The sequence below is a fragment of the Temnothorax longispinosus genome, chromosome 8 (assembly GCF_030848805.1).
Source record: "Temnothorax longispinosus isolate EJ_2023e chromosome 8, Tlon_JGU_v1, whole genome shotgun sequence".
NCBI classification, from domain to species: Eukaryota; Metazoa; Arthropoda; class Insecta; order Hymenoptera; family Formicidae; genus Temnothorax; species Temnothorax longispinosus.
The window spans coordinates 10494792-10518727 of NC_092365.1; the positions used below are offsets into that span (position 1 = coordinate 10494792).

General features: G+C 36.7%; 1 protein-coding gene and 1 long non-coding RNA gene across 2 annotated transcripts; one reads left to right on the top strand and one right to left on the bottom strand.

Moving 5' to 3' along the window:
* The first annotated feature begins 3161 nt into the window (after positions 1–3161).
* LOC139818262 (uncharacterized) lies at positions 3162–5473 on the top strand. Its single transcript, XM_071786880.1, has 2 exons — positions 3162–3504; positions 3651–5473. The coding sequence occupies exons 1-2, from the start codon at positions 3162–3164 to the stop codon at positions 5471–5473; spliced, it is 2166 nt and encodes a 721-aa protein (XP_071642981.1).
* Positions 5474–11291: 5818 nt separating this feature from the next.
* LOC139817798 (uncharacterized) lies at positions 11292–13161 on the bottom strand. The gene is made up of 3 exons (XR_011733310.1): positions 12902–13161; positions 12440–12631; positions 11292–12255 (listed from the first exon to the last, which is right to left on the bottom strand). It is a non-coding gene; the product is annotated as an uncharacterized lncRNA (long non-coding RNA).
* Between the last annotated feature and the right edge of the window lie 10775 nt (positions 13162–23936).

A 23936-nucleotide genomic window follows, 5' to 3' on the forward strand; every position in this document is an offset into this window, starting at 1 on the left:
ACATATTACGAAGGTCCGGCAAGATTTCTGGACTCGTTGGAATCTTGAGTATTTGAACGAGCTTCAAAAACGTTATAAGTGGACCAAAGATGGACCGGAGCTAAATACAGGGACAGTCGTGCTTCTGAAAGAGAAAAATCAGCCGTGTTTACAATGGGCACTAGGCAAAATCACCGCACTACACCCAGGTGAAGACGGAGTAGCACGAACTGCCACGGTCAAAACCGCGACCGGAAAATTAAAACGGGCGGTCAAGCTCCTATGCCCATTACCGATCGACCACTAGTCATGCGAATCTCATCACGAAATCGCAAAGCGTTATTATATGAAACATTGTACTGTCACGCGGAATACGTAATAATTCCAACGCGATTCATATTGATTCGTCGCGAACATTATAACTATACAGTAGTTGAGCGTTATACCCTCAACGGGGGGAGCATGTTGCGTAGCAACTAGCGAAGCGAATGTCGTGCACGACGCAAGCCATACGAAAAATAAATACACCATAAACGATCAGCGGCGCAGACCCACACATGCACACGTACACGCAATTACATATACATCTGCCTAGCCGCCAGGTGGCATAACTTCAGGCGTCTTCGGCGCCTGTGATCTTCGAATCGTGGCTTCCGCTATCGTCTTCTCCTTTCGACCAACAGTAGCAGTCGCGGCCGAACACGAGCGAATCGGTGGGCGGATCCAGGATCCACCAATAGAATTATTTGTAGTTTCGCAAAAGCGGTAGCGGGGGTCACGGCTGACGGCTGCCGCGACGCTTCGGGCAGTGAGTCGAAGAAGGTTTTCGGGATCAGTAGTAGAACACGGTCTTGTTCAAGCGATCGAATTCGCAGTCGAGTTAGTCAGCCGAAGAGAACGATATACATTACGAACTTCTAAACGAAACATTATCGCAAACCAGGTCGTTCCGAAGACGTTGTCGCGATCCAGGCTTAAGCTTGAGGCGTCATCGCGATCTCGGAACGGCGGGCGTCTAGGCGTCTTCGCGAGTGCGTGGGTCTGACGCGAGTCGCGAAGCAATTCGCTCAAAAGGCGTTCCAAATAGGTAACCACAATCGATAGATTTCGTGCGTATATGTATCGAGTAAAGACTCGAATATGATGAACTTTCCACATTGAGAGTGTCGATTCTGAAAAACGTTCCAAGTGATAATTTATCGGAATGAACAAAAATAGCAAACAATAAATACTCAGCACTTGTTTTCAAAATACGATCATTTCATTAGCATTACTAATGTCTTTTCTTTCACAAAAGAAAATAAAATTTATCTTAAAATGTTATTCCTGACCATCATACGTAACAAAAATAAAATGTAATTCACTGTATAACCATGCATCAGATATCAGACTTCTTTCTCTCTTACTTATTAAATATTAATTTCTTCACATATTAAGTTATATAAATAATATGAATAATATATACTTAAGGTAGCTGTCTCGCTACGTGCTAGTCATGTGACTGTTTGTAGGTTTTCACGTTCAGAAATATATTTCAGGCAATTTTTGCTAAGGAAAAAATAATTTTATGAATTATGGTGTAAAATTTCATACGTGACAAAGTATGTTACTTTTTCCAAATTATGTGATTTTTCTCATTTGGCTCCGTTTTGATCAGCTGATCATGCGAGTCGTTGAGAAAGGTTACAAGTGAGGTTACATCTCCTTTTCGATTGAATTTTGACAATTACTGAGAAAGGGTTTCAAAACGCATGACAGGGGTGTCAATAATCACTATCCAATTCGGCGACTTCCGTTTCCGGCGCTTTCGTGAGTGACACGTGTGTGAGTGACTGAAAGAAAATCGGAGAAAGAGGAGTGTGAGAGGGTGTGTGAGAGGGCAGTGAGTGGGTGAGAGAGAGAAGCAGAGGAGTGAGAGAGAGTGTGGGAGTGGGCGCAGGTCAAAGGGAAAGGATAGGGTTAGATACGGGGAAGGAAAAGTGACGGTAGAACAACGGGCAGATAGGTAGGCATAGAATAAAACAGAGGAGAGGGGCAGAGCGTATAGACGGGGACGTCACGAAGTCGCGCTGTCGCGGCGACACGCGTGGGGGCATAGGCAGGTGCGAACATAGAAGGGAAACTCATAGAGAAATAGAAGAGCAGGGTAGATAGGTATAGCTGAAGGAAAATGGCGGAGGATGAAGGAAAAGCGGCAAGATTGATAGAATTAATTGGGGAAGATCAGGAGAAGGGAAAAAGGAAGAGAAGAAGAAGTACAGGTAGTAAGAGGAAGTACAGGTAGAACCAAAGAGAAAGAGAGGGGAAACAGAAGGCGGGGAATCCGAAAAATGGGCCTTTAACAGGAGTAAGAAGGTGCAGAGATCACCGAAGAAAATAGATGATAAGGAAACTACAGGAGATGAAAGAAGCTGAATAGAGGAGATAAAAAAGGAAGTAAAAACCGAGATGAGAGAAGGGATAAAGGAGATGCTGGAGATAATGAGGGAGCAAAAGAGAGAGATAAGACAAGAGATGGAAGATTTAAAAAGAACCATGGAAGAGAGAGAAGAAAAATGGATGAAAGAGAGAGAGAAGATGGAGAAGAGAATAATGGAAATGGAGAAGACGATAACGGTAATGAAAGAGAAGGGAATAGGGAAAGAAGAAGACGCAGGGGAGAAGGGATTAGAGAGAAAACTAAAAGAAATAGATAAGAAATTAGAGATGAGAGAGAGAGAAGAAAGAAGAAAAAACATAGTTATAAGAGGAACAAAAGGAAAGAGGAACGATATAGAAAGAGAGGTGAAAGAAATTTTAATGGGGACTGGAATAGAGACGGAAGTGAGTTGCAAAAAGGTCATAGAGGACAACAGAGAGGGAGGTATAAGAATGGCAATAATAGGCCTGCAGGGACTGGAACAAAAAAGAAAGGTCATGATGGAGAGAAGAAGACTAAGAGAGAAAGGGATAGGAATAGATGATGACCTGACATGGAAGGAGAGAAAGATGAGATGGAATATAGAAGACATTGCAAGGCAGGAGAGAGGAAATGGTAAGAGAGTAAAGGTAGGATATGGAAAGATACAATTAGAAGGAAAATGGTGGAAATGGGAAGAGGATGAAGAGATATTAAGAGATAACGAAGGAAATGTGTGGAAGGAAAAAGGGGAAAACTAAGAGAGGAAAAAGGTGGAGGTAATATGGAAGAGGGAGATGAGAAGGACAAAGAAGGTGAAAAGGAGAATGAGGAAGAGAACTTAGGAGGAAGAGATGGAGAGGAGGATACCGAAAATGGAGAGAGAGAGAAAAGGAAAATCAGGAGGGAGGAGGAAATGTGGAAGGTGGCTTTCTGGAATGTGGCGGGCATAGCAAACAAGGATAAGGAATTCTGGGAAGCAATAAAGGAATGGGATGTAGTGATAATGATGGAGACATGGTTAGATGAGAGGGGGTGGGAAAAGATGAAAGAGAAGATCCCAAGAGAATACAAATGGAGAGTACAGATAGCGACCAGGAAGAACAAGAAAGGAAGAGCGAGTGGGGGTACATGCTGTTAGGAATACGGAAGAGAATAGAAGAGATAAAGGAAGAAAGAAAGTTGGAGGAAGAGGAAGGTAAGATCGAATGTAAGATAAGGATAGGAGAGGAAATATGGAGAATAATAGGGCTTTATGTAAATAATGATATAGACAGGAAGCTAGAAGGCCTGAAGGATAAGACGGAGGAGGGAGAAAAGGGAGTAAGGACTATAATAGGTGGGGATTTCAATGCGAGAACGGGGGAGGAAGGAGGTTGGGAAGAGGAGAACGAGGAAAGAGTGGAAGGTGGAGGGAGAAGATCAAAAGACAAGAAAATAAATAGGGACGGAAGAAAGCTATTGGAATTCATAGAGGAAAGAGGTTGGATGATACTAAATGGAGGCGTGAAAGGAGATGAGGAGGGTGAATTTACATACACAGGAGGGAGAGGCGAGACAGTTATAGACTACGTGATAGGGGAGGAGGAGGCTAGAGAAAGGGTGGAAAGATTGGAGGTAGGAGAAAGAGTGGATTCAGATCACCACCCAGTAACAATATGGATGAGGGGTAAACTTGAGAAAGATCAGAGAAAAAGAGAAGGAGAAAGAATAAGAAGAAAAGGAATATGGAGCGAAGGGGGAAGAACGCAATTTAAAGAGAGATTAGGAACGATAAAGGGAGGAAAAGGAGAAATACAAGAGGAGATAGAAGTAGGAAGCTCAAGGATAAGAAAAGTAATAGAGAAGAACGAAAATGAGGGAGGGAGAAGGGATAAGAAGAATGAAAGAGGATGGTGGGACGAAGAATGTAAGGAGAAGAAAAGAGAGGTGAGGAAAGAGCTGAGAAAATGGAGGAAAGGAAGAGGAGAAGTGGAAAGGTACAGAGAGGAGAGAAAGGAGTACAGAGAAATGTGTAAAAGAAAGAAGAAAGAGGAGAAGGAAAGGATGATAAGAGAAATAGGGGAAGCGAAAACGGAAGGAAAGGTATGGGAGTTGATAGGCAGAGTAAGAAAAAGAAGGAAGAGGATAAATGAAGAGATAAAGATGGAAGAATGGAAGGAGTACTTCATGGAACTAATGGGTGGGATGGAGAATAGGGTAGTGAAAGGAGAAGGAGGAGGGAACAGACAAAAAGAAGAGGAGATAGAGTTGGAGGAGGTAAGAAATGTAATAAAGAAGTTAAAAGCAGGAAAGGCAATAGGAAATGACGGGATACCGAACGAGGCGTGGAAATTTGGAGGAGAAGAAATGGAGAAATGGATATGGGAAATCTGTAAAAAAGTTTGGAGAGGGGAAGGCTGGCCGGAACAATGGAAGGAAGGAGAAATAGTCCCAATAATTAAAAAAGGAGAAGGACGAGGGGTGAAGGATTATAGAGGAATAACAATGTCATCAATGTACAAGATATACACAGCGATACTGGCAGAAAGGTTAAGGAAGGAGGTCGAGACAAAGAATTTGATTCCAGATAACCAGGCAGGATTCAGAAAAGGGATGGGGACGATGGACCAGATATTCGCGCTGAATTATCTGATAAATAAACAATTGGGTAAGGAGAAAGGAAAGATGACAGTATTTTTCATAGATTTGAAGGCGGCCTTCGACTCAGTGGACAAGGAAGTACTAATTAGGGCAATGACAGAGAGGGGAGTGAGGCAGGGTTTAATAGACAGGGTTAAAGAGGTATTGAGAGAAACGAAGAGTAGGGTAAGAATAGGAAGAGAGTGTGGAGGTGCATTCTGGATGGCGAAGGGCGTGAGACAAGGGTGCCCATTGAGCCCGATACTTTTTAACATATTGATCGCGGACTTAGAAGATTACATGAAGAAAGGAGGATGGGAAGGTGTGAAGCTGAGAGGGGGAAAGATTTACACGTTAATGTATGCGGATGATATAGCACTGATGGCGGAAGAGGAACAGGATATGAGATCGATGATAAGCAGGCTAGAAGGATACCTGGACAAGAAGGGACTAATATTGAGCATAGAGAAATAAAAAATAATGAGATTCAGAAAGGGAGGAGGAAGGAAGAGGAAGTATGATTGGAGATGGAAAGGAAAGAAACTAGAAGAAGTTAAGGAATTTAAATATCTTGGATATACTGAAGGAAAATGGGGGACAAGAGGCACATATCAGAGAGAGAAGAAGGAAGGCGGCGAGAGTAATGAGGGAAGTGTGGGGGATAGGGAAAAGAATGTGGAAAAAGGACTGGAGAAGAAGGATCTGGCTGTATGATACTCTGATATGGACAGTGATGGGATACGGGGCAGAAGTGTGGGGGTGGAAGGAAAGGGTGGAGGTAGAAAGTATACACGAAAGATATATCAGATGGATATTTGGGCTAAATTGGAGGACACCCGGATATATGGTGAGAGATGAAGTGGAGAGAGAGAAGATGAGAGGCAGGGCGAGCAAGAGAGCTTGGAAGTTTGAAAAGAAATTAGGAGGAAGGTAACGGAGGGGGAATAGCGAGGAAATGCCTAGAGGAAATGAAAGAGAGATGGAAGAAAGGGAAGATAATAGGAAAGTGGGAACAAGAAAGAAAAAGTTATCTGGAAGAGCTGGGGGTGAGAGTTGAAGAGAAGGAAGAGTTAGAAGTGGAAAATCTGGAGAGCAGAGAGAAGGCGAAGCAAAAACAAGAAAGGATGGAAAAGATCGTAGACTCGAAATACAACAGGTGGTATAAATTTATAAGGAAGGACGGGATTCCAGGATACTTAGAGAAAAACTGGGAAGAAGAAAGGTGGAGTAGGGTCGCGAGGTTCAGACTAGGTAATGAAATTAGGGAAGGACTGTATTGGGAAAAAGAAGAGAATAGAAGGTGCAGGATATGCGAGAGGGAGGAGGAAACATGGGAACACATATGGGAGGAATGTTCGAGATGGGAGAGATGGGATGGAGAGGGGTGGCAGGATGTGGTGGAGAATTTACTAGGAGAGGGGGGAGAGGGAGAGGAATGGATGAAAGCGATAGAGAAAATGCAACAAGAGGGAGGGAGGGGAAAGGAAGTGATGGATGAGAGAGCAGTGTGATTGAGACGTATGAAAGAAAAATATGAAAGGAAGGAAGCAAAGAAAACGGAAGTCCAACTTTAGAAATAAGTTAGAATTAAGTTAGATATAAGATATAGATATAAGAGCGATTAAGCGAGAAGCGATTGAGGCGCAGGAGAGCGAGCGAGAGAGCGGGAGAGCGAGAGAGAGAGGACAGGCAGGGATAGGAAGCGCAAAAAATTGTAAAGGTTTGGGTACGTTCCTGAAAAACGCCAATGGTTTGTGAGAAAAGGAAGAAGAGTAGGAGGCTGTAAAGGTTTGGATACGTTTCTTAAAAACGCCCTTTAAGGCCCCTTAGGGGCAAATAAAGTACTTTCATACATACACTATCCAATTCGGCTAAGAAAGACGAGCCCCATAACCTGCAACTACAGTGATTAGCCAGCGGCGTTGCCAAGTCTTCCCAACCTCACCTCGACCAAAAAATGTCTGCTCGATTACCGCATTTTCACTAAAATAAACTAAAAAATTAGTAGCGAAATCTTCGGTAACCTATATATTTTATGGTTGCATCGGATTCTTTGAAATCTAATGTACAAAATCAATGTTTTTTTCTCACTTTATCTAATCGAAAAATACGAAAATATGTGATTGAAACCGTGATAGAGCCTTCTTTTCTGTATGAAGTAATGCAAAATTTGTGATTTTCGAGATCGATTTTCTAGAGTAAATAGTCGGTAAGGAGCCACAGAAAAAATCGACTGCAAAGCTGATCATATAATTTGATATAAAAACCGAAATCGAAAACTTTATCTAATACATGCCCTGACGAGACAGCTACCTTAATGTAAAACTTATTTTGCTGACTTTAAATATACATACCTTTTATTAATTTGAAATTACCGTAAATAAATAATATTTTATTAGATTCTGATGGTTTTACGCTCATTCAGATGTTGAACTTGTAATCGCGGTATGGCATAAATGCAACATACCAATTTGTACAAATTCGGCAGTGACAACTTTATTTAATTTATTCCACCATTGTAGAGGATCTTCGATAATAGATTCTGACATATGTAAATACTTTTTAACTTCGAATAGGACAAGAATAGGATCTTCAGGAGGAATAATGCTTATTGTATGTTTCGCAGTCAACTCCAATCGTAATTTTTTAACTCCAAGAAGCTCACATGACTTATTAGGATAATCTGCTATTATGAAAAAGTAAAACTCTAAACATGAGAATTTAACTTATATATATCATAAAAATAATAATGTTATATTTGGTGATTAATATAGAAGCTGTTGCAAATATAAACCATGTAAGACTTATATATAACTACTTATACTAGGCTTAATTACAATATTAAGCCTAGATTTTGTAAATCTAGATACTGTAAATTACCTAGACTAGGTATTACTTATTAGATATATAGTTTATAAAAACTGTAATATATAAAAGTTATATATAGCTTAATGGACAAAATTCATATACACTAATTTTTTCATTGTATTAAAAGTATAAATTAATTTTATATAGCATATAATCAAATGGAATCAAATATGGATATAGTATTAAAAAATATATTTAATTATATTTCTTATTTTATATATAAAAACAATGTCATTCAATTGGACAATAAGTTTTACTAGAACAAAAATATTTGTTAAAATATGATCTAATCTAAAACGCTTAATGTTAATAAATAAAATATAAAAATAATCTAACCTGCTTATTTCTAATATTCAGGGAAACCATTTTGTGGATCATATATATTAAAAATTCCTTAGGAGAATGCTGCTTGTCTGCGAGATATTCAGCAACACCTCTAACACTTTGAAGAGTCGGATCCAGAAGTGCTCCGCAAACATGAGTTTCATGAATTTAAAATCGCTTTTTTATATTTTGTAAAATAGTTTCTTTAAGTTGTTTTACTACGAATAAATCGTATTCATTTACACACATATTACTCTCAACTTCCGCCCTAAAAATATTAAAGAAGTAATTGATACAACAGCATCTATTAACTCAGCTTTTTAAATTTGGCGGCACAGCCCTGCTGAAAATGACCGATTAAATCCGATTGGTTCCGTATTAAATTTGATGAAATTGAATCGGAATGAATGCGTTTTCAATCCGGTTAATCGGATGCCCGATTGGAAGTGAATCGGTTCTAATAACAAATCAATCGGAATCGTTTTTAATTCGGCATTTCCGGATTGATCTGAATCCGTCGTTATCAGTTTCAATCGTATTAATGCACATCCATTTTAATCGGGTGAATAAAGTGAGCACATGAATCGTGTTGAATCCGCATCAATCGTAAAATTTTAATACAACACCGAAATCGGATTTAATGCGATATTTCCGGATTCATCTGAATCCGACTGAATCGGTTTCAATCGTATTAATCCTAATCCATTTTAATCGGGTAAATAAAATTACAAAAAAGAAATGATATCTTTTTTTAAATTACAGCGCCAATTACAGAGAACATATATTTTTCGAGATACAAAGATTACGTCTACCACTTGTTACTTAGGTTTTTTCGAGGTATAATATTACTACTGCTTTTCTTCGATTAGAATAAAAAATTGAATCATGAAGAATTACACAGAGAATAACAGTACAAAATACAAATATTTTATTAAAATATTTAAACCCAATAAGGGAATACAAGGTATTTAAATACAAAGTTTATATATGTATTTTAAAAGATTTAATCGCATCGCAAAGAATTACAGAGGTAACAGTACAAAAAATAAAAATATTTTATTAAAATACATAAATTTTTCTTGTCAAAAAACTTGGCGCTGCTAGACCTCAAAATTAGGTCAGCCTGGTGTGTATGTGCGAGCGAGTGGGTGTGGGCGATATGTCTAGCAGCGCCAAGTTTTTTGACAAGAAAATTTATGTATTTTAATAAAATATTTTATTTTTTGTACTGTTACCTCTGTAATTCTTTGCGATGCGATTAAATCTTTTAAAATACATATATAAACTTTGTATTTAAATACCTTGTATTCCCTTATTGGGTTTAAATATTTTAATAAAATATTTGTATTTTGTACTGTTATTCTCTGTGTAATTCTTCATGATTCAATTTTTTATTCTAATCGAAGAAAAGCAGTAGTAATATTATACCTCGAAAAAACCTAAGTAACAAGTGGTAGACGTAATCTTTGTATCTCGAAAAATATATGTTCTCTGTAATTGGCGCTGTAATTTAAAAAAAGATATCATTTCTTTTTTGTAATTGTAATAATAGATCACTTGAAGCGCGACTCTTTTTTTGATAAGGTAACGTAATTTTTGTGATGTGTATCACTTGAATAATAATTTTTTGGAAATAAAAATAATACTGCTTAGGTTTTTTCGAGATTTTTGGAGATACAAAGATTACGTCCACCACCAGTTACTTAGGTTTTTTCGAGGTATAATACTACTACTTTGTTTTTTTTTTTCGAGGTGAAGATACTACTGTTTAGGTTTTTTCGAGATTTTTCAAGATACAAAAATTTCGTCTACCACTTGTTACTTAGATTTTTTTAAGGTATAATACTACCACTGTTTTTTTTTCGAGGTAACAACATATACACTACTATGCGTGTACTTGGCGCCTTTCTTTACCTTTTTTTTAAAAAAGGTAATTTTGTACAGATATCACGCCTTTTTGCAGTATTACGCATTGTATAAACAATATGTACAGGGTGTTATTTCGAGGTATAATACTACCACTTTGTTTTTTTCGAGGTAACAACATAATACATATATACTACTATGCGTGTACTTGGCGCATTTTTTTACCTTTTTTTTGAAAAAGGTAATTTTGTACGGATATCACGCCTTTTTGTAGTGTCATATAAGACGTCGGCGTTAGAAGTAGATAGAAGAAGAAGTATCTTAATAAAAAATTTTCACATTTGGACTTTGCGTCGCAATATCTCCGCTCGTAGGGCACGTAGCGGAATATTATGAGAGAAACCCCCCCCTAATTGGACCCCAAGCTATCGATCAAGCCTACTTAGAACTTGATCCGTTCACTCGTTATCGAGATCTCAACATCTCGGGTACTCGCAACCCGTCGCGTCGCGTAAAAGAGTCATCATCATCACATCACATCATCATCACGGTCGGTCTCGCTCCGCGTGTACTTGGCGCGAGACACTACCGTGTCTCTTGATTGAACAAGGACAGGGACCGTATTCTCGAGCCTGCCCTAATGATTTTCGTGTGCGACTTTCTATTTGAAAAACATTGAATTTCGCATGCGAGTTTCATGAAAACGATTCGAGAATAAGGCTGAGTTTCCACTGAGCGCGTCACGCGTCGCGTCGTCACAAGTTAACCAATCCAAACATCCCATTTCATTACATTCTTGTGACGGAATCGAAATGGGATGTTTTGATTGGATGACGCGACGCGTGACGCGCTCAGTGGAAACTCAGCCTAAGGCTCCAGAACGACGCTGGTGTGTATTCGAATGACCTAGTTTACACCGATCTCTTGATACGCGTATCAAACCAATAATCAAACTAATTTACTAGTTATTTACCATTTAATACGCGTATCAAGTGATCAATATAAACTAGGCCAGAGTGAAGTTTTCGAATATAGTCTGAAAGGCTCTCTACCCTATAAGGGTATTCCACGCTTTTAAACACTTTACCCGCCATCGTCGCCGATTTCATTCCAGACTTTGTATAACAAACAGTGGCAAATACTGGCCGTATTGTCCTCTGAAAAGAGGCAGGAGCCAACGAAACCACCGTTTCATACTGATTGTGAGAGAAATCGCGAAAGTACAAATGGTAAGTACTGTCTTTTCAATATATATTTCACATAATTTCACATAATTACAATATATAAAAAATTTAATTCATATTATATGTATTTAATTCATAAAATTTCTTATACAATTTTATTATTTTACAGTTCGCAGACCAAGAGGCAGAGCCGCGGGGATACGACGCCAAGAAGAAAGGTTCATGGCCTTCTTATATAAATTGTCATCACCCAATTACCATTGGGGTAGACGAGGCAGAGGCAGACGTTGAGAGCAACAGGATTTAATCTTTGTCTCTATATAATCTCTATATAATGTCTCTATATAATGTCTCTGTATAATATCAATATATAATAATGTCTCTATATAATGTCTCTGTATAATATCTATATATAATAATGTCTCTATATAATTAATAAAAAATTTGTATCTCTTATAATCTTTGTCTCTATATAATCTCTATATAATGTCTCTATATAATCTCTATATATAATAATGTCTCTATATAATCTATATATATATATATATATATATATATATATATATATATATATTATAAAATTCTCTTTATTCAAAACGATCTTGATTACTTTTATTAATTTGTATGTAGCTGTTTTGAGACAAATTAGTTGTTTCGACGCTCTCAGGTTGTACAGGTAATTTATCCTCGAGAAAGTCGAATAGGGATATTTTTCCGCTGCTTGGTTTACTGTCCTCGGTTTTCTTTTCCCGTTTGCCACGCGACTCTCGTGGTTCCAATAATACCAGCTTTAAGGGCCAATTTCACCAACCACAGTTAGCTTAACCGACGGTTAAAGTTAGCAGGATTGACCAATAGAAAGCAGGGTGGATTCATTTCTATTGGTCAATCCTGCTAACTTTAACCGTCGGTTAAGCTAACTGTGGTTGGTGAAATTGGCCCTAAATGGCAATCCTTGACCTATATCTCCCAAAATTAAGTCACCATCTAATTCTCTTTCATCAACAGCTACGTCTAAAAATAAAATAATGTATTAATATGATATTATGGCTACGGTCAATGTGACACTACAAATGCTTCGAAGCATTCCTCTTCTCTTTTCTTTCAATGAAGAAAGAAGGAGAAGAAGAACGCTCCAGAGCATTTGTATCACGTTGACCGTAGCCTATATATCAAGATATATATATATATCAACAACCTGTTCACCGTTCTCTGGATAGAATTGTAACACTGCTCTTGCGCTTCTTGACAGACATGCATACAACGTTGATAAGAAACGATATAAACGTTTTGTAGGATTGTGCAAAGTTTTGTTTGCATAGCACAACCACAAGCGCAGAAATACTGACAGCCCCATCAAACGTACCAGCTTTAAATGGCAATCCTTGACCTATATAAAAATAAAATAATGTATTAATATAATATTATGGCTACGGTCAACGTGACACTACAAATGCTTCGAAGCATTCCTCTTCTCTTTTCTTTCAATGAAGAAAGAAGGAGAAGAAGAACGCTCTAGAGCATTTGTATCACGTTGACCGTAGCCTATATATCAAGATATATATATATCTTTCAGCAACGTGCACAACTTCATTTGAGGTTATAATTGGGTACAACATTCATCGCACGATACTTTTATAATTGCAAATCGGAAACGTACCTCGAGTTCAGCTCTTCTGCGATCAACGAAGTCGGGATCGAACGTGTCAGTCGTCACTTTCTGCCAAGCGTAGAGAACCTTCTTTTCCGGCAGCGATGGTAACACGATGGGTGCATTCAGCCGAATACTCCGCTAGCCTAGCAATCGTGAGCAGTCGCTCGTTTCCTCTCCTTTTAATCCATTGGGTCAAAAGAGAGGAAACGAGCGAAAACGAGCGACTGCTCACGATTGCTAGGCTAGCGGAGTATCGGCTGAACGCACCCAATGTAGGGATACGAAATCTCCAGATAAGCACGAAGCAATTCAATTCAGTATATCGCCGGCACGATTACGGTGTTACTGCCGTTTCGCAGCTCCGGTAACTTAGCCGGTCAACTTCGACTTTATTAATTTTCATATTTTTTTATCGTTTGTTGGTCGTTTGTTGGTGATTGTTGGCTTAATTACAACGTTTGTTGGTTCTTAATTTTTTTTTAAATTTAAAAAGAAAAATTAGCATTAAGTTAGCCGGAAAAATTTTATTTTTAATTTCAAAAAAGCCTAATCGATGCGTAATCGTATGCTGATGATTGTTGGTCTAATTTTAGCGTTTGTTGGTTTATTATTAGTCTTAAAAACGAAAAAAAACGAAAAATTATCTCACATATTAAAGTAATCGAAGATTGGTTTATTTGCCTACGACTTAAGCTTTATTTCTATCAATTTAAGGCTAACATCTATAAAACTGCCATATGAATACGGGCCTTAACATCGGCAGAAAATCGCGAAAAGATCAAGAAACATGGTGTATAAGTTTATAAGTTCTACTTTTAAACATAAAATTGTGCTTAAAATGGATTAATTATGAATTTATCATTTTCTTCCCATGAACTCTTCATTCAAGACGCCTAATTGTCAAAGTACGTATAAAATAAATGTCAAACTTACCATATGTGCTAAAAAAAATGATAGAATAAAGTATATCATACATACCTAAATGTGATCACTTAAAAACATGATACAGTGTTTCATGATATGCGCATTATGTTTGCGTTTAAAGAACTGAAATTTAAATAAGTTGTATTTTTATAAATAAAGATTATTTATGTGATCATTAAGAATATATATTATTTTATAAGAATATAAGCTTCAACCTGATTGAATTTACATAAAATTGAAGAGAATTCTCGTATTCATACGTGAATATACGTTTCCTAGTAGAATTTTCTTGAAAAAAAAACCTACTTCTCCAATGTATGCTTCCGTTTCTCACTTGTGAAAAGTGTTTTACTGTAAAAATTATAGATTTGTTTGAAGTAACAAAACGTCATTTTTTTTTAAGAACCTTATTATTTCATACAATTTTCATATAGATCCTAATGTTCATGTCTTTTACAATAAATAAGTACTATATGTATCTCAGGTCTATATATTCCACTTCTTAGCAAGAACTATTCTTACAAATTATCTGCCAATCTTCGATTACTTTAATATGTGAGATAATTTTTCGTTTTTTTTTGTTTTTAAGACTAATAATAAACCAACAAACGCTAAAATTAAACCAACAATCATCAGCAAACGATTACGCATCGATTAGGCTTTTTTGAAATTAAAAATAAAATTTTTCCGGCTAACTTAATGCTAATTTTTTTTTTCAAATTAAAAAAAAAATTAAGAACCAACAAACGTTGTAATTAGGCCAACAATCACCAACAAACGACCAACAAACGATAAAAAAATATGAAAATTAATAAAGTCGAAGTTGACCGGCTAAGTTACCGGAGCTCCGTTTCGCGTACGCGCGTATGCGCGCGTTGTCGCACCTTACCTCGCGACGCGTAATAAAGAGTCACACGGTCGGTCTCGCTCCGCGCGTACTACCGTGTCTCTCGATCGATCGAGATAGGTTAACTGCAGATGATGAACTGACTGACAGGAGACATCGAATTCAAGGCTCAAGCTTGATTCATAAGAATCGACTTAAAAATTCCCTAGCGGCACTTTCTGCCAAGCGTAGAGAACCTTCTTTTCCGGCAGCGGTGGTAATACGATGTAAGGATACGAAATCTCTCCAGATAAACATGAAGCAATTGACTCAATATATATTATATAAGTATATACCTAATTTACCTAAATAGAAATCTTCCTCCTGACCGATAAGTCTATCGACCTAATTTCGAAATACGCGCGCGATATCGAAACTGGCGATACCTGCGCCGCCAGCGTCGAAAAAGTGAAAGTGACGTTTCTGATTATGACGTCATCATACAAGAACGTCGGCGTTAGAAGTATATACGTATCTTAAAAATAAATTTTCACATTTGGACTTTGCGTCGCAATATCTCCGCTCGTAGGGCACGTAGCGGAATATTATGAGAGAAACCCCCCCCTAATTGGACCCCAAGCTATCGATCAAGCCTACTTAGAACTTGATCCGTTCACTCGTTATCGAGATCTCAACATCGCGGGTACTCGCAACCCGTCGCGTCGCGTAAAAGAGTCACGGTCGGTCTCGCTCCGCGTGTACTTGGCGCGAGACACTACCGTGTCTCTTGATCTCAACATATCGGGTATTCGCAACCCGTCGCATCGCGTAAAAGAGTCACGGTCGGTCTCGCTCCGCGTGTACACTACCGTGTCTCTTGATTTTGCCGCTAGGGAATTTTTAAGTCGATTCTTATGAATCAAGCTTGAATTCGATGTCTAGGTGTCCCAGGTTGCCGATGACGAGGTTCACATAGTGCGCTTCATAGTTTTCGGTATTCAGGTGTATTAATACCTTGAATTCGATGTCCACGTGTTCCAGGTTGCTGATGTCGGGTTCCAGATAGTGCGCTCTATAGTTTTCGGTGTCCAGGTATAATAATACGTTGAATTCGATGTCTAGGTGTCCCACGTTTTCGATGACAAGGTCCACATAGTGCGCTTTGTAGTTTTCGGTGTCTACGTGTATTAATACCTCGAATTCGATATCTACGTGTCCTACATTCAGATTTAAAGTTATTAATACACGTAGACACCAAAAACTACAAAGCGCACTATGTGGACCTTGTCATCGGCAACCTGGGACACCTAGACATCGAATTCAACGTACGATTACACATGGACACCGAAAACTATGAAGCGCACTATCTGGATCCCGTCATCGGCAACCTGGGACACGTGGACATCGAATTCAAGGTATTAATACACGTAGACACCGAAAACTACGGAGCGCACTATGTGGACCTCGTCATCGGCAACCTGGGACACGTAGACATCGAATTCAACGTATTATTACACCTGGACACCGAAAACTATGAAGCGCACTATCTGGACCTCGTCATCGGCAACCTGGGATACCTAGACATCGAATTCAAGCTTGATTCATAAGAATCGACTTAAAAATTCCCTAGCGGCACTTTCTGCCAAGCGTAGAGAACCTTCTTTTCCGTTGACTTAATAAATATATATTATATCAAGCTTGATTCATAAGAATCGACTTAAAAATTCCCTAGCGGCACTTTCTGCCAAGCGTAGAGCGTAGAGAACCTTCTTTTCCGTTGACTCAATATATATTATATATTACCTAATTTACCTAAATAAAAATCTTCCTCCTGACCGATAAGTCTATCGACCTAATTTTGAAATACGCGCGCGATATCGAAACTGGCGATACCTGCGCCGCCAGCGTCGAAAAAGTGAAAGTGACGTTTCTGATTATGACGTCATCATACAAGAACGTCGGCGTTAGGAGGAGGAGTATCTTAACCCTTCGCCCGTAAACTATAATTTGACTGGCATCGTCCGTAATCTGGGTCGTAAATGTCCTGTCGTTATTTTGACCTAGTAAATAGTGTTCAAAAAATCTGAAAAAATTCTGTAATACTTGTATACTATCCTATTTTATAATCCCAAAGTTTATTTAGCGATTTGTTATAAAATAAATTGTTTATAAATAATTCTTTATGCAAAAATTGATAAAAATCCACTTTTATTAAAAAAAAATCATATCTCATTAAATTTTAAATCAAAATGAAAAATTCCAACGAGGTTTTATAGTTAAATATGTGTACTTTCAAGAAAAAAATTCTGTATATGGGTCATTTTTAAAAAGTATAATTATTCTGAGGATTGAAAATGGCGTTTTTCGAGTTAAAGAAAAATAAGATTTTTAGCGTAATTTTTACATTATTTTATTAAAAAATCATATAAAATCGTCTTTCTCGTAAATAATATCTGATATTTGTCGCTTGATCATCCATTGTACTCTGAAAGTACATGTAATTTCTTTTTACACGTGTTTTCATCCACTCACATTTTGAGGTTATATATATATAATATACACAATCATAAAAAAATATCACTTATATAAGTTAAAAATAACTGTAGTAATATGAAAATGACGTTAAATTAATTTTACTTCCTTGCACGAAAGTCTGGCACTGTCCGTAATCAGGGTCAATATTGGCACTGGACGCACTTTGACTCGCTGCTGGTCAAGCACACACTGGCGAATTCCAACGAAACTTTGGGCATGAGTTCTCCCCACTACCTACTTTTTTTACGAGGAAAAGCAAGCCTCCCCCCCCTTTTCATTTCGGCGGTATTCTATTTTGAATTTCGGCTTGTGCCATTTACGACCCAGATTACGGGCGAAGGGTTAAAAATAAATTTTCCCATTTGGACTTTGCGTCGCAATATCTCCGCTCGTAGGGCACGTAGCGAAATATTATGAGAGAAACCCCCCCCTAATTGGACCCCAAGCTATCGATCAAGCCTACTTAGAACTTGATCCGTTCACTCGTTATCGAGATCTCAACATCTCGGGTACTCGCAACCCGTCGCGTCGCGTAAAAGAGTCACGGTCGGTCTCGCTCCGCGTGTACTTGGCGCGAGACACTACCGTGTCTCTTGATGACCACATGAATCGTATTGAATCCGCATCAATCGTGAAATTTGAATACAACACCGGAATCGGATTTAATGCGATATTTCCGGATTCATCTAAATTCTACTCAATCGATTTCAATCGTATCTGCGCTTAATCCATTTAAATTGGGTAGTGAAAGTAGCTATGTGACTCGGATTAAATCCGCTTTAATCATTAAAATTGTATATAACACATAATTTTTACGTAATAGAGTTCTTACTATATACAGGATTTCCTTTTGGTAAAGTCATGAATTCTATATTTGCAAAACTGTAAAATGTTTTTATTTAACCCTTCGAGAACACACAGGGTTAATTTGACCCTTTTTTTGCCAGAAAAATTTTTAGCCAAAAATTAAACAAAAAAATTAAATTTTTTTCGTAAAAAACATTTTTTTTTTTTTTTACAATTTGACCCTACACACACTTGATCGTCCACTATTTTAAATTGACAAGTGCGATCAGCTTGAAAAAATTCCCAGATGTACTTGGAATATTGTTAAATTAATTGATATAAATAAAAAATGCCGTTAAAATTATTTACATAATTTAAAAAATTAAAAAAAAAATTTTTTTTTTAATTTTTTTGAATTTTTTAAAATATGTAAATAATTCCAATGGCACTTTTTATTTATATCAATTGATTTAACAATGTTCCAAGTACATCTGGGAATTTTTTAAAGCTAATCGCACTCGTCAATTTAAAATGGTAGACGATCAAAGTGTGTGTATATAGGGTCAGATTGACCCAGTGTTCTCCATGAATGAAAAAAAAGGTGTGTTTTCGAAGGGTTAAATAAATACTGCACATTGTAATAAATTTGTAGTAAAAAGAAAGGAATTATAATAAAGTAGTGAATAATCCTGTTATATATCCGAAATTCACGGATTCTATCAGTTTGAATCGGTCAGTCAATCCGTTTAAATCATTATAATTTCGTGATTTCGGGGTTCACGAAATCATAACAATTTAGACTGATTCAAACCGATAGAAAACGAGTGAAATTACATCTTTGAGTACGAATCCGTTTCAATCGTTTCCAATCGGTATAATCGTTATGAAATCATACACGCAGAAAATTTTTCTCGAAAAATGTAGAATACTCATAATAAAATTTACTAGATTTGCATCGCACCGGTAGGATATACGCGTATTCAACCGGAAATTAATATATGACAATAGAAAAGTAATAGTTTAATCAGATACATCTTGTGACCTAAAGGTAAATAAGTTTGCCATACTAATAGTCCGGGAGCCATACTAATAGCGACACAAAAGTGTCAGCAATTTGATTAGTCTTGGAACAAAGTAATTTCTCTTGTTTTAATAGTGTTGTTGATGAAATGCAGAGTCTGGCTGCGCTGTCTCGCTGGAATGGGCGTTGCGGCGCCTTTGATCTTGTCGAAAAAACACTTATGTTGGAAGAATTTGATTAGTGCTGAGCTTTTATATATTTATTGTTTTTTGTATAAAGAAATGTTTTAGAAGAGTCTGGCATGCAACTGACACTGGAAAATGAGTCATTTGTTAGAGCTGTAACTTGTCAAGATGGTAGTTTAAATATATAAAATTATAAAAAAATAAGTCTGGCTACTTGTACTGGCTGGAAAATTGGTATCTGGATAATCTGTAATCAAACTTTCAATTTCTGATGAACTTTTATTTTCATCATCGGTGAGCTCGGTATTGTCGGTATCCTGAAAATGATTTCAAAGTTGAATTTATTATTAAAATTACACGATTTTAATAAGCTGCGATAAAAATAAAACTTTTACGAACTAAACTAATTAACTCGTTTTATTTGCAAAAAAATAATTATTATCTTAAAATCATATTTCTAAAGTCATGATTAAAGATTTATTAACAGTATTTAAACCAAAATTCTTTATATTTTTATAAACTAAAATATTATAATATTATACAATAAATAAATAATTAGTTATTATAATAATAAGTATCTTTATTAATTTCAAATTATTTGTTGCATCATTATTATAACTTTATTACTAGTTTATTTATTCAAAATTAATTTTGCATTCATTTAAAATAAAATTAATTTATGAAATATACCTTCATTTTCTTCCTCATTCGATTTAAGTAATATATATCGCTCACGAACGGGGGCAGTTGCACTCCTTCGAACCAAGTAAACTCGTACTTTTCGTCAACTTCTTTTCAGCCATTCTCAATCGGAGACTTTGTCATATGCTGCAAATAAACGTTTCTCCAAATGGTTGCGATGCATGACGCTCTCAAAAGTTGTTGCTTTAATTCGGATTGACATGGAGGTATAGATGACGCATCAAGTACAACTTTTGAGAGCGTCACACATCGCAACCATTTGGAGAAATGCTTATTTGCAGCATATGACAAATTTGTCTCCGATTGAGAATGGCTGGAAAGAAGTTGACGAAAAGTACAAGTTTATTTGGTTCGAAGGAGTGCAACTGCCCGTTCGTGAGCGATATAGTATATTACTTGAATCGAATGAGGAAGCAAATGAAGGTATATTTCATAAATTAATTTTATTTTAAATGAATGCAAAATAATTTTGAATAAATAAACTAGTAATAAAGTTATAATAATGATGCAACAAATGATTTGAAATTAATAAAGATACTTATTATTATAATAACTAATTATTTATTTATTGTATAATATTATAATATTTTAGTTTATAAAAATATAAAGAATTTTGGTTTAAATACTGTTAATAATTCTTTAATCATGACTTTAGAAATATGATTTTAATTAAATAATAATTATTTTTTTGCAAATAAAACGAGTTAATTAGTTTAGTTTGTAAAAGTTTTGTTTTTATCGCAGCTTATTAAAATCGTGTAATTTTAATAATAAATTCAACTTTGAATCATTTTCAGATCATGAACGTACTCAATCAAAGGAAATCGAAGAAGAATCCGATGACGATACCGACAATACCGAGCTCACCGATGATGAAAATGAAAGTTCATCAGAAATTGAAAGTTTGATTACAGATTATCCAGATTAATAAATTAATAATTTTAATAAATAAAGTTAATTGATTTTTATAAGCGTATACTTTCATAATGTTGACTACTTTAAAATATAGTTTTATTTTTAAATTACTTTATTTCTGATTATTACATAATTAATTACACATTATTCCACTATTAATAAGCACGAAATCGTTTACGTTTCTCCTTTTGGACAAGTAAAATCTTTTTCAATGAGTAATGCGTTAATAATATTACAAATACGGCGGGCAACGAGCTACCGGTGCGCTCGTGCAGACGACTTTAAAGGGGGTGCCAGACCAATTTTCCAGCCAGTACAAGTAGCCAGACTTATTTTTTAATAATTTTATATATTTAAACTACCATCTTGACAAGTTACAGCTCTAATCAAATAATTCTACAAATCGACTTTTATAACGACTTTGGGAGGATGTCAGACTCATTTTCCAGTGTCAGTTGCATGCCAGACTCTTTCTAAAACATTTCTTTATACAAAAAACAATAAATATATAAAAGCTCAGCACTAATCAAATTCTTCCAACATAAGTGTTTTTTCGACAAGATCAAAGGCGCCGCAACGCCCATTCCAGCGAGACAGCGCAGCCAGACTCTGTATTTCATCAACAACACTATTAGAACAAGAGAAATTACTTTGTTCCAAGACTAATCAAATCGCTGACACTTTTGTGTCGCTACCTCTCGGACTATAACAAGAAAATATGAGAAAAGTAAAAAAAGTCCTATACTAATATGTATATAGACGACGGAAGGCGCGCGGCGCGAGCGGCAACGCGGGCTCGCGCGGCGAAAGGGTTCGGTTCGCGCCCGCTACGCGGCGCATCGCCGGTATATTCTCGCGTGATTCAGATTCAACATCGACCCCTATATCTAGGGCAACTCGGCAGGGTTTCTACAGCGTTCTCAAGTTCGCTCGTGGCGGACAGCTGACCGCCACAGCCTATAACAGCAAACAGCAACTTATGTTTTTGCCATGACTGCAACAGACGTCTCGTTTTTTGTCCATCAGCCATATTTTTATTCTTTGCTCTCTAAATTTCCTATACTTTCTTGAAATCTTTTGCATATTATGACTATATTCTAGCCGTGCAAGATTAGTATGGTATTTACTTTGTTCGTGTATACTTGTATTTTCGAGAAAAATTTTCTGCGTGTAACGATTCAAACCGATAGAAACTGATTGAAATTACATCTTTGAATACCAATCCGTTTCAATCGTTTTCAATCAGTGTAATCGTTATAAAATCATAACAATTCAAATCGATAGAATCCGATTGAAATTACATCTTTGAATACCAATCCGTTTCAATCGTTTTCAATCAGTGTAATCGTTATAAAATCATAACAATTCAAATCGATAGAATCCGATTGAAATTACATCCTTGAATACCAATCCGTTTCAATCGTTTTCAGTCGGTGTAATCGTTATAAATCCGTGATTTCCGGATCAAGAATCCAGATTCATGCGGATTCAAAATTTTTAATCGGATTCAATCGGTCATTTTTAGCAGGGAGGGGTCTACGAAACGCTAGCTACGCTAGTACGCTACTGCTGTTCATGGAGCTCGCATTCGCTAGCGCTATCATGGCTCCATGAACGGAGTTAATTAGCGTTAGCGTTGGTAGCGCGGTAGCGAGCTCCCCGAACGCACCCACCTCTGTGAAGTTGGCCGGACAACTTCAACGTATCGAACTTTAATTAATTGGAATCGATTGCAGATCGTTTGGTGGTCTTTGGTAGTCTAGTCCGATCGTTTGGTGGTTAGCCGTTTTCCTGTAAAATAAAAATGAAATTTCCGGTGTGAAGTTAGCCGGACAATTTTTTTTCAACCAATTTAACTTTTTTGTAGTTTATTCGACGCGGAATCGTTTGGTAGTCACAAATATCACCAGTAAAACGTTTGGTGGTCAACCGTTTTCCCAGAAAATAGAAAAAACCGTATGCGCATAATGCCGGACATATCACCTCTGTGCCACTAGTCGGAAAAATTGTATTTATCACCCAAATTGACTTTGATAGGGCTCAATCCGCTCAATCGACGCGGAATCGTTGGTGGTCACGAATATCATCATTAAAACGTTTAATAGTCAATCGTTTTCCTAAGAAATAGATATAACCGTACTCTTACGCCATTGGTCGCATGACCCCTGGCGGAAAAAATTTCTATGAATAACTACAAAATTTAACTAGAAATAGAAATTTGTACATTTTTGTTGAAATATTTAATTTTTTGTAGAAATGGTTATATTTTTGTAGAAATATCTACGAAATAGTACCACAAATTACAATGTTCTCAAATCAAGAAATTATTGCAAGTAGTATTTTATGAAAAACTACAATTTATAAAAAATAGTACAAAAATCTACAAATTTTAAAAATTTAAGAAAAAACAAAATCTTAAAAAATTAAAACCTGCTTACTTGTAGAATACTACAAAAATTTACAAAAGTGTTCCAATTCTAGCATTTTTATGTAGGATTTTGTAGTACTTCTTAAATTCATATAAAATTTAGTAGATTCTAGCAATTATATTTTATAGTTTTTTAAATTTTGTAGAAATATTTCCGCCAGGGACTCCGTGACGTTAGCTCGGTAATTTGATGGATAAACATTATTTATCAATCAAATTGACTTTCATACGGCTCAATCGACGCGGAATCGTTTGGTGGTCGCGAATATCATCAGTAAAACGTTTGGTGGTCAACCGTTTTCCCAGAAAATAGAAAAAACCGTATGCGCATAAGGCCGGACATATCACCTCTGTGCCATTAGTCGGAAAAATTGTATTTATCACCCAAATTGACTTTGATAGGGCTCAATCGACGCGGAATCGTTTGGTGGTCACGAATATCATCATTAAAACGTTTGGTAGTCAATCGTTTTCCTAAGAAATAGATAAAACCGTACTCTCACGCCATTGGTCGCATGACTCCGTGACGTTAGCTTGGTAATTTGATGGATAAACATTATTTATCAATCAAATTGACTTTCATACGGCTCAATCGACGCGGAATCGTTTGGTGGTCACAAATATTATCAGTAAAACGTTTGGTGGTCAACCGTTTTCCCAAAAAATAGAAAAAACCGTATGCGCATAATGCCAGACATATCACCTCTGTGCCACTTGTC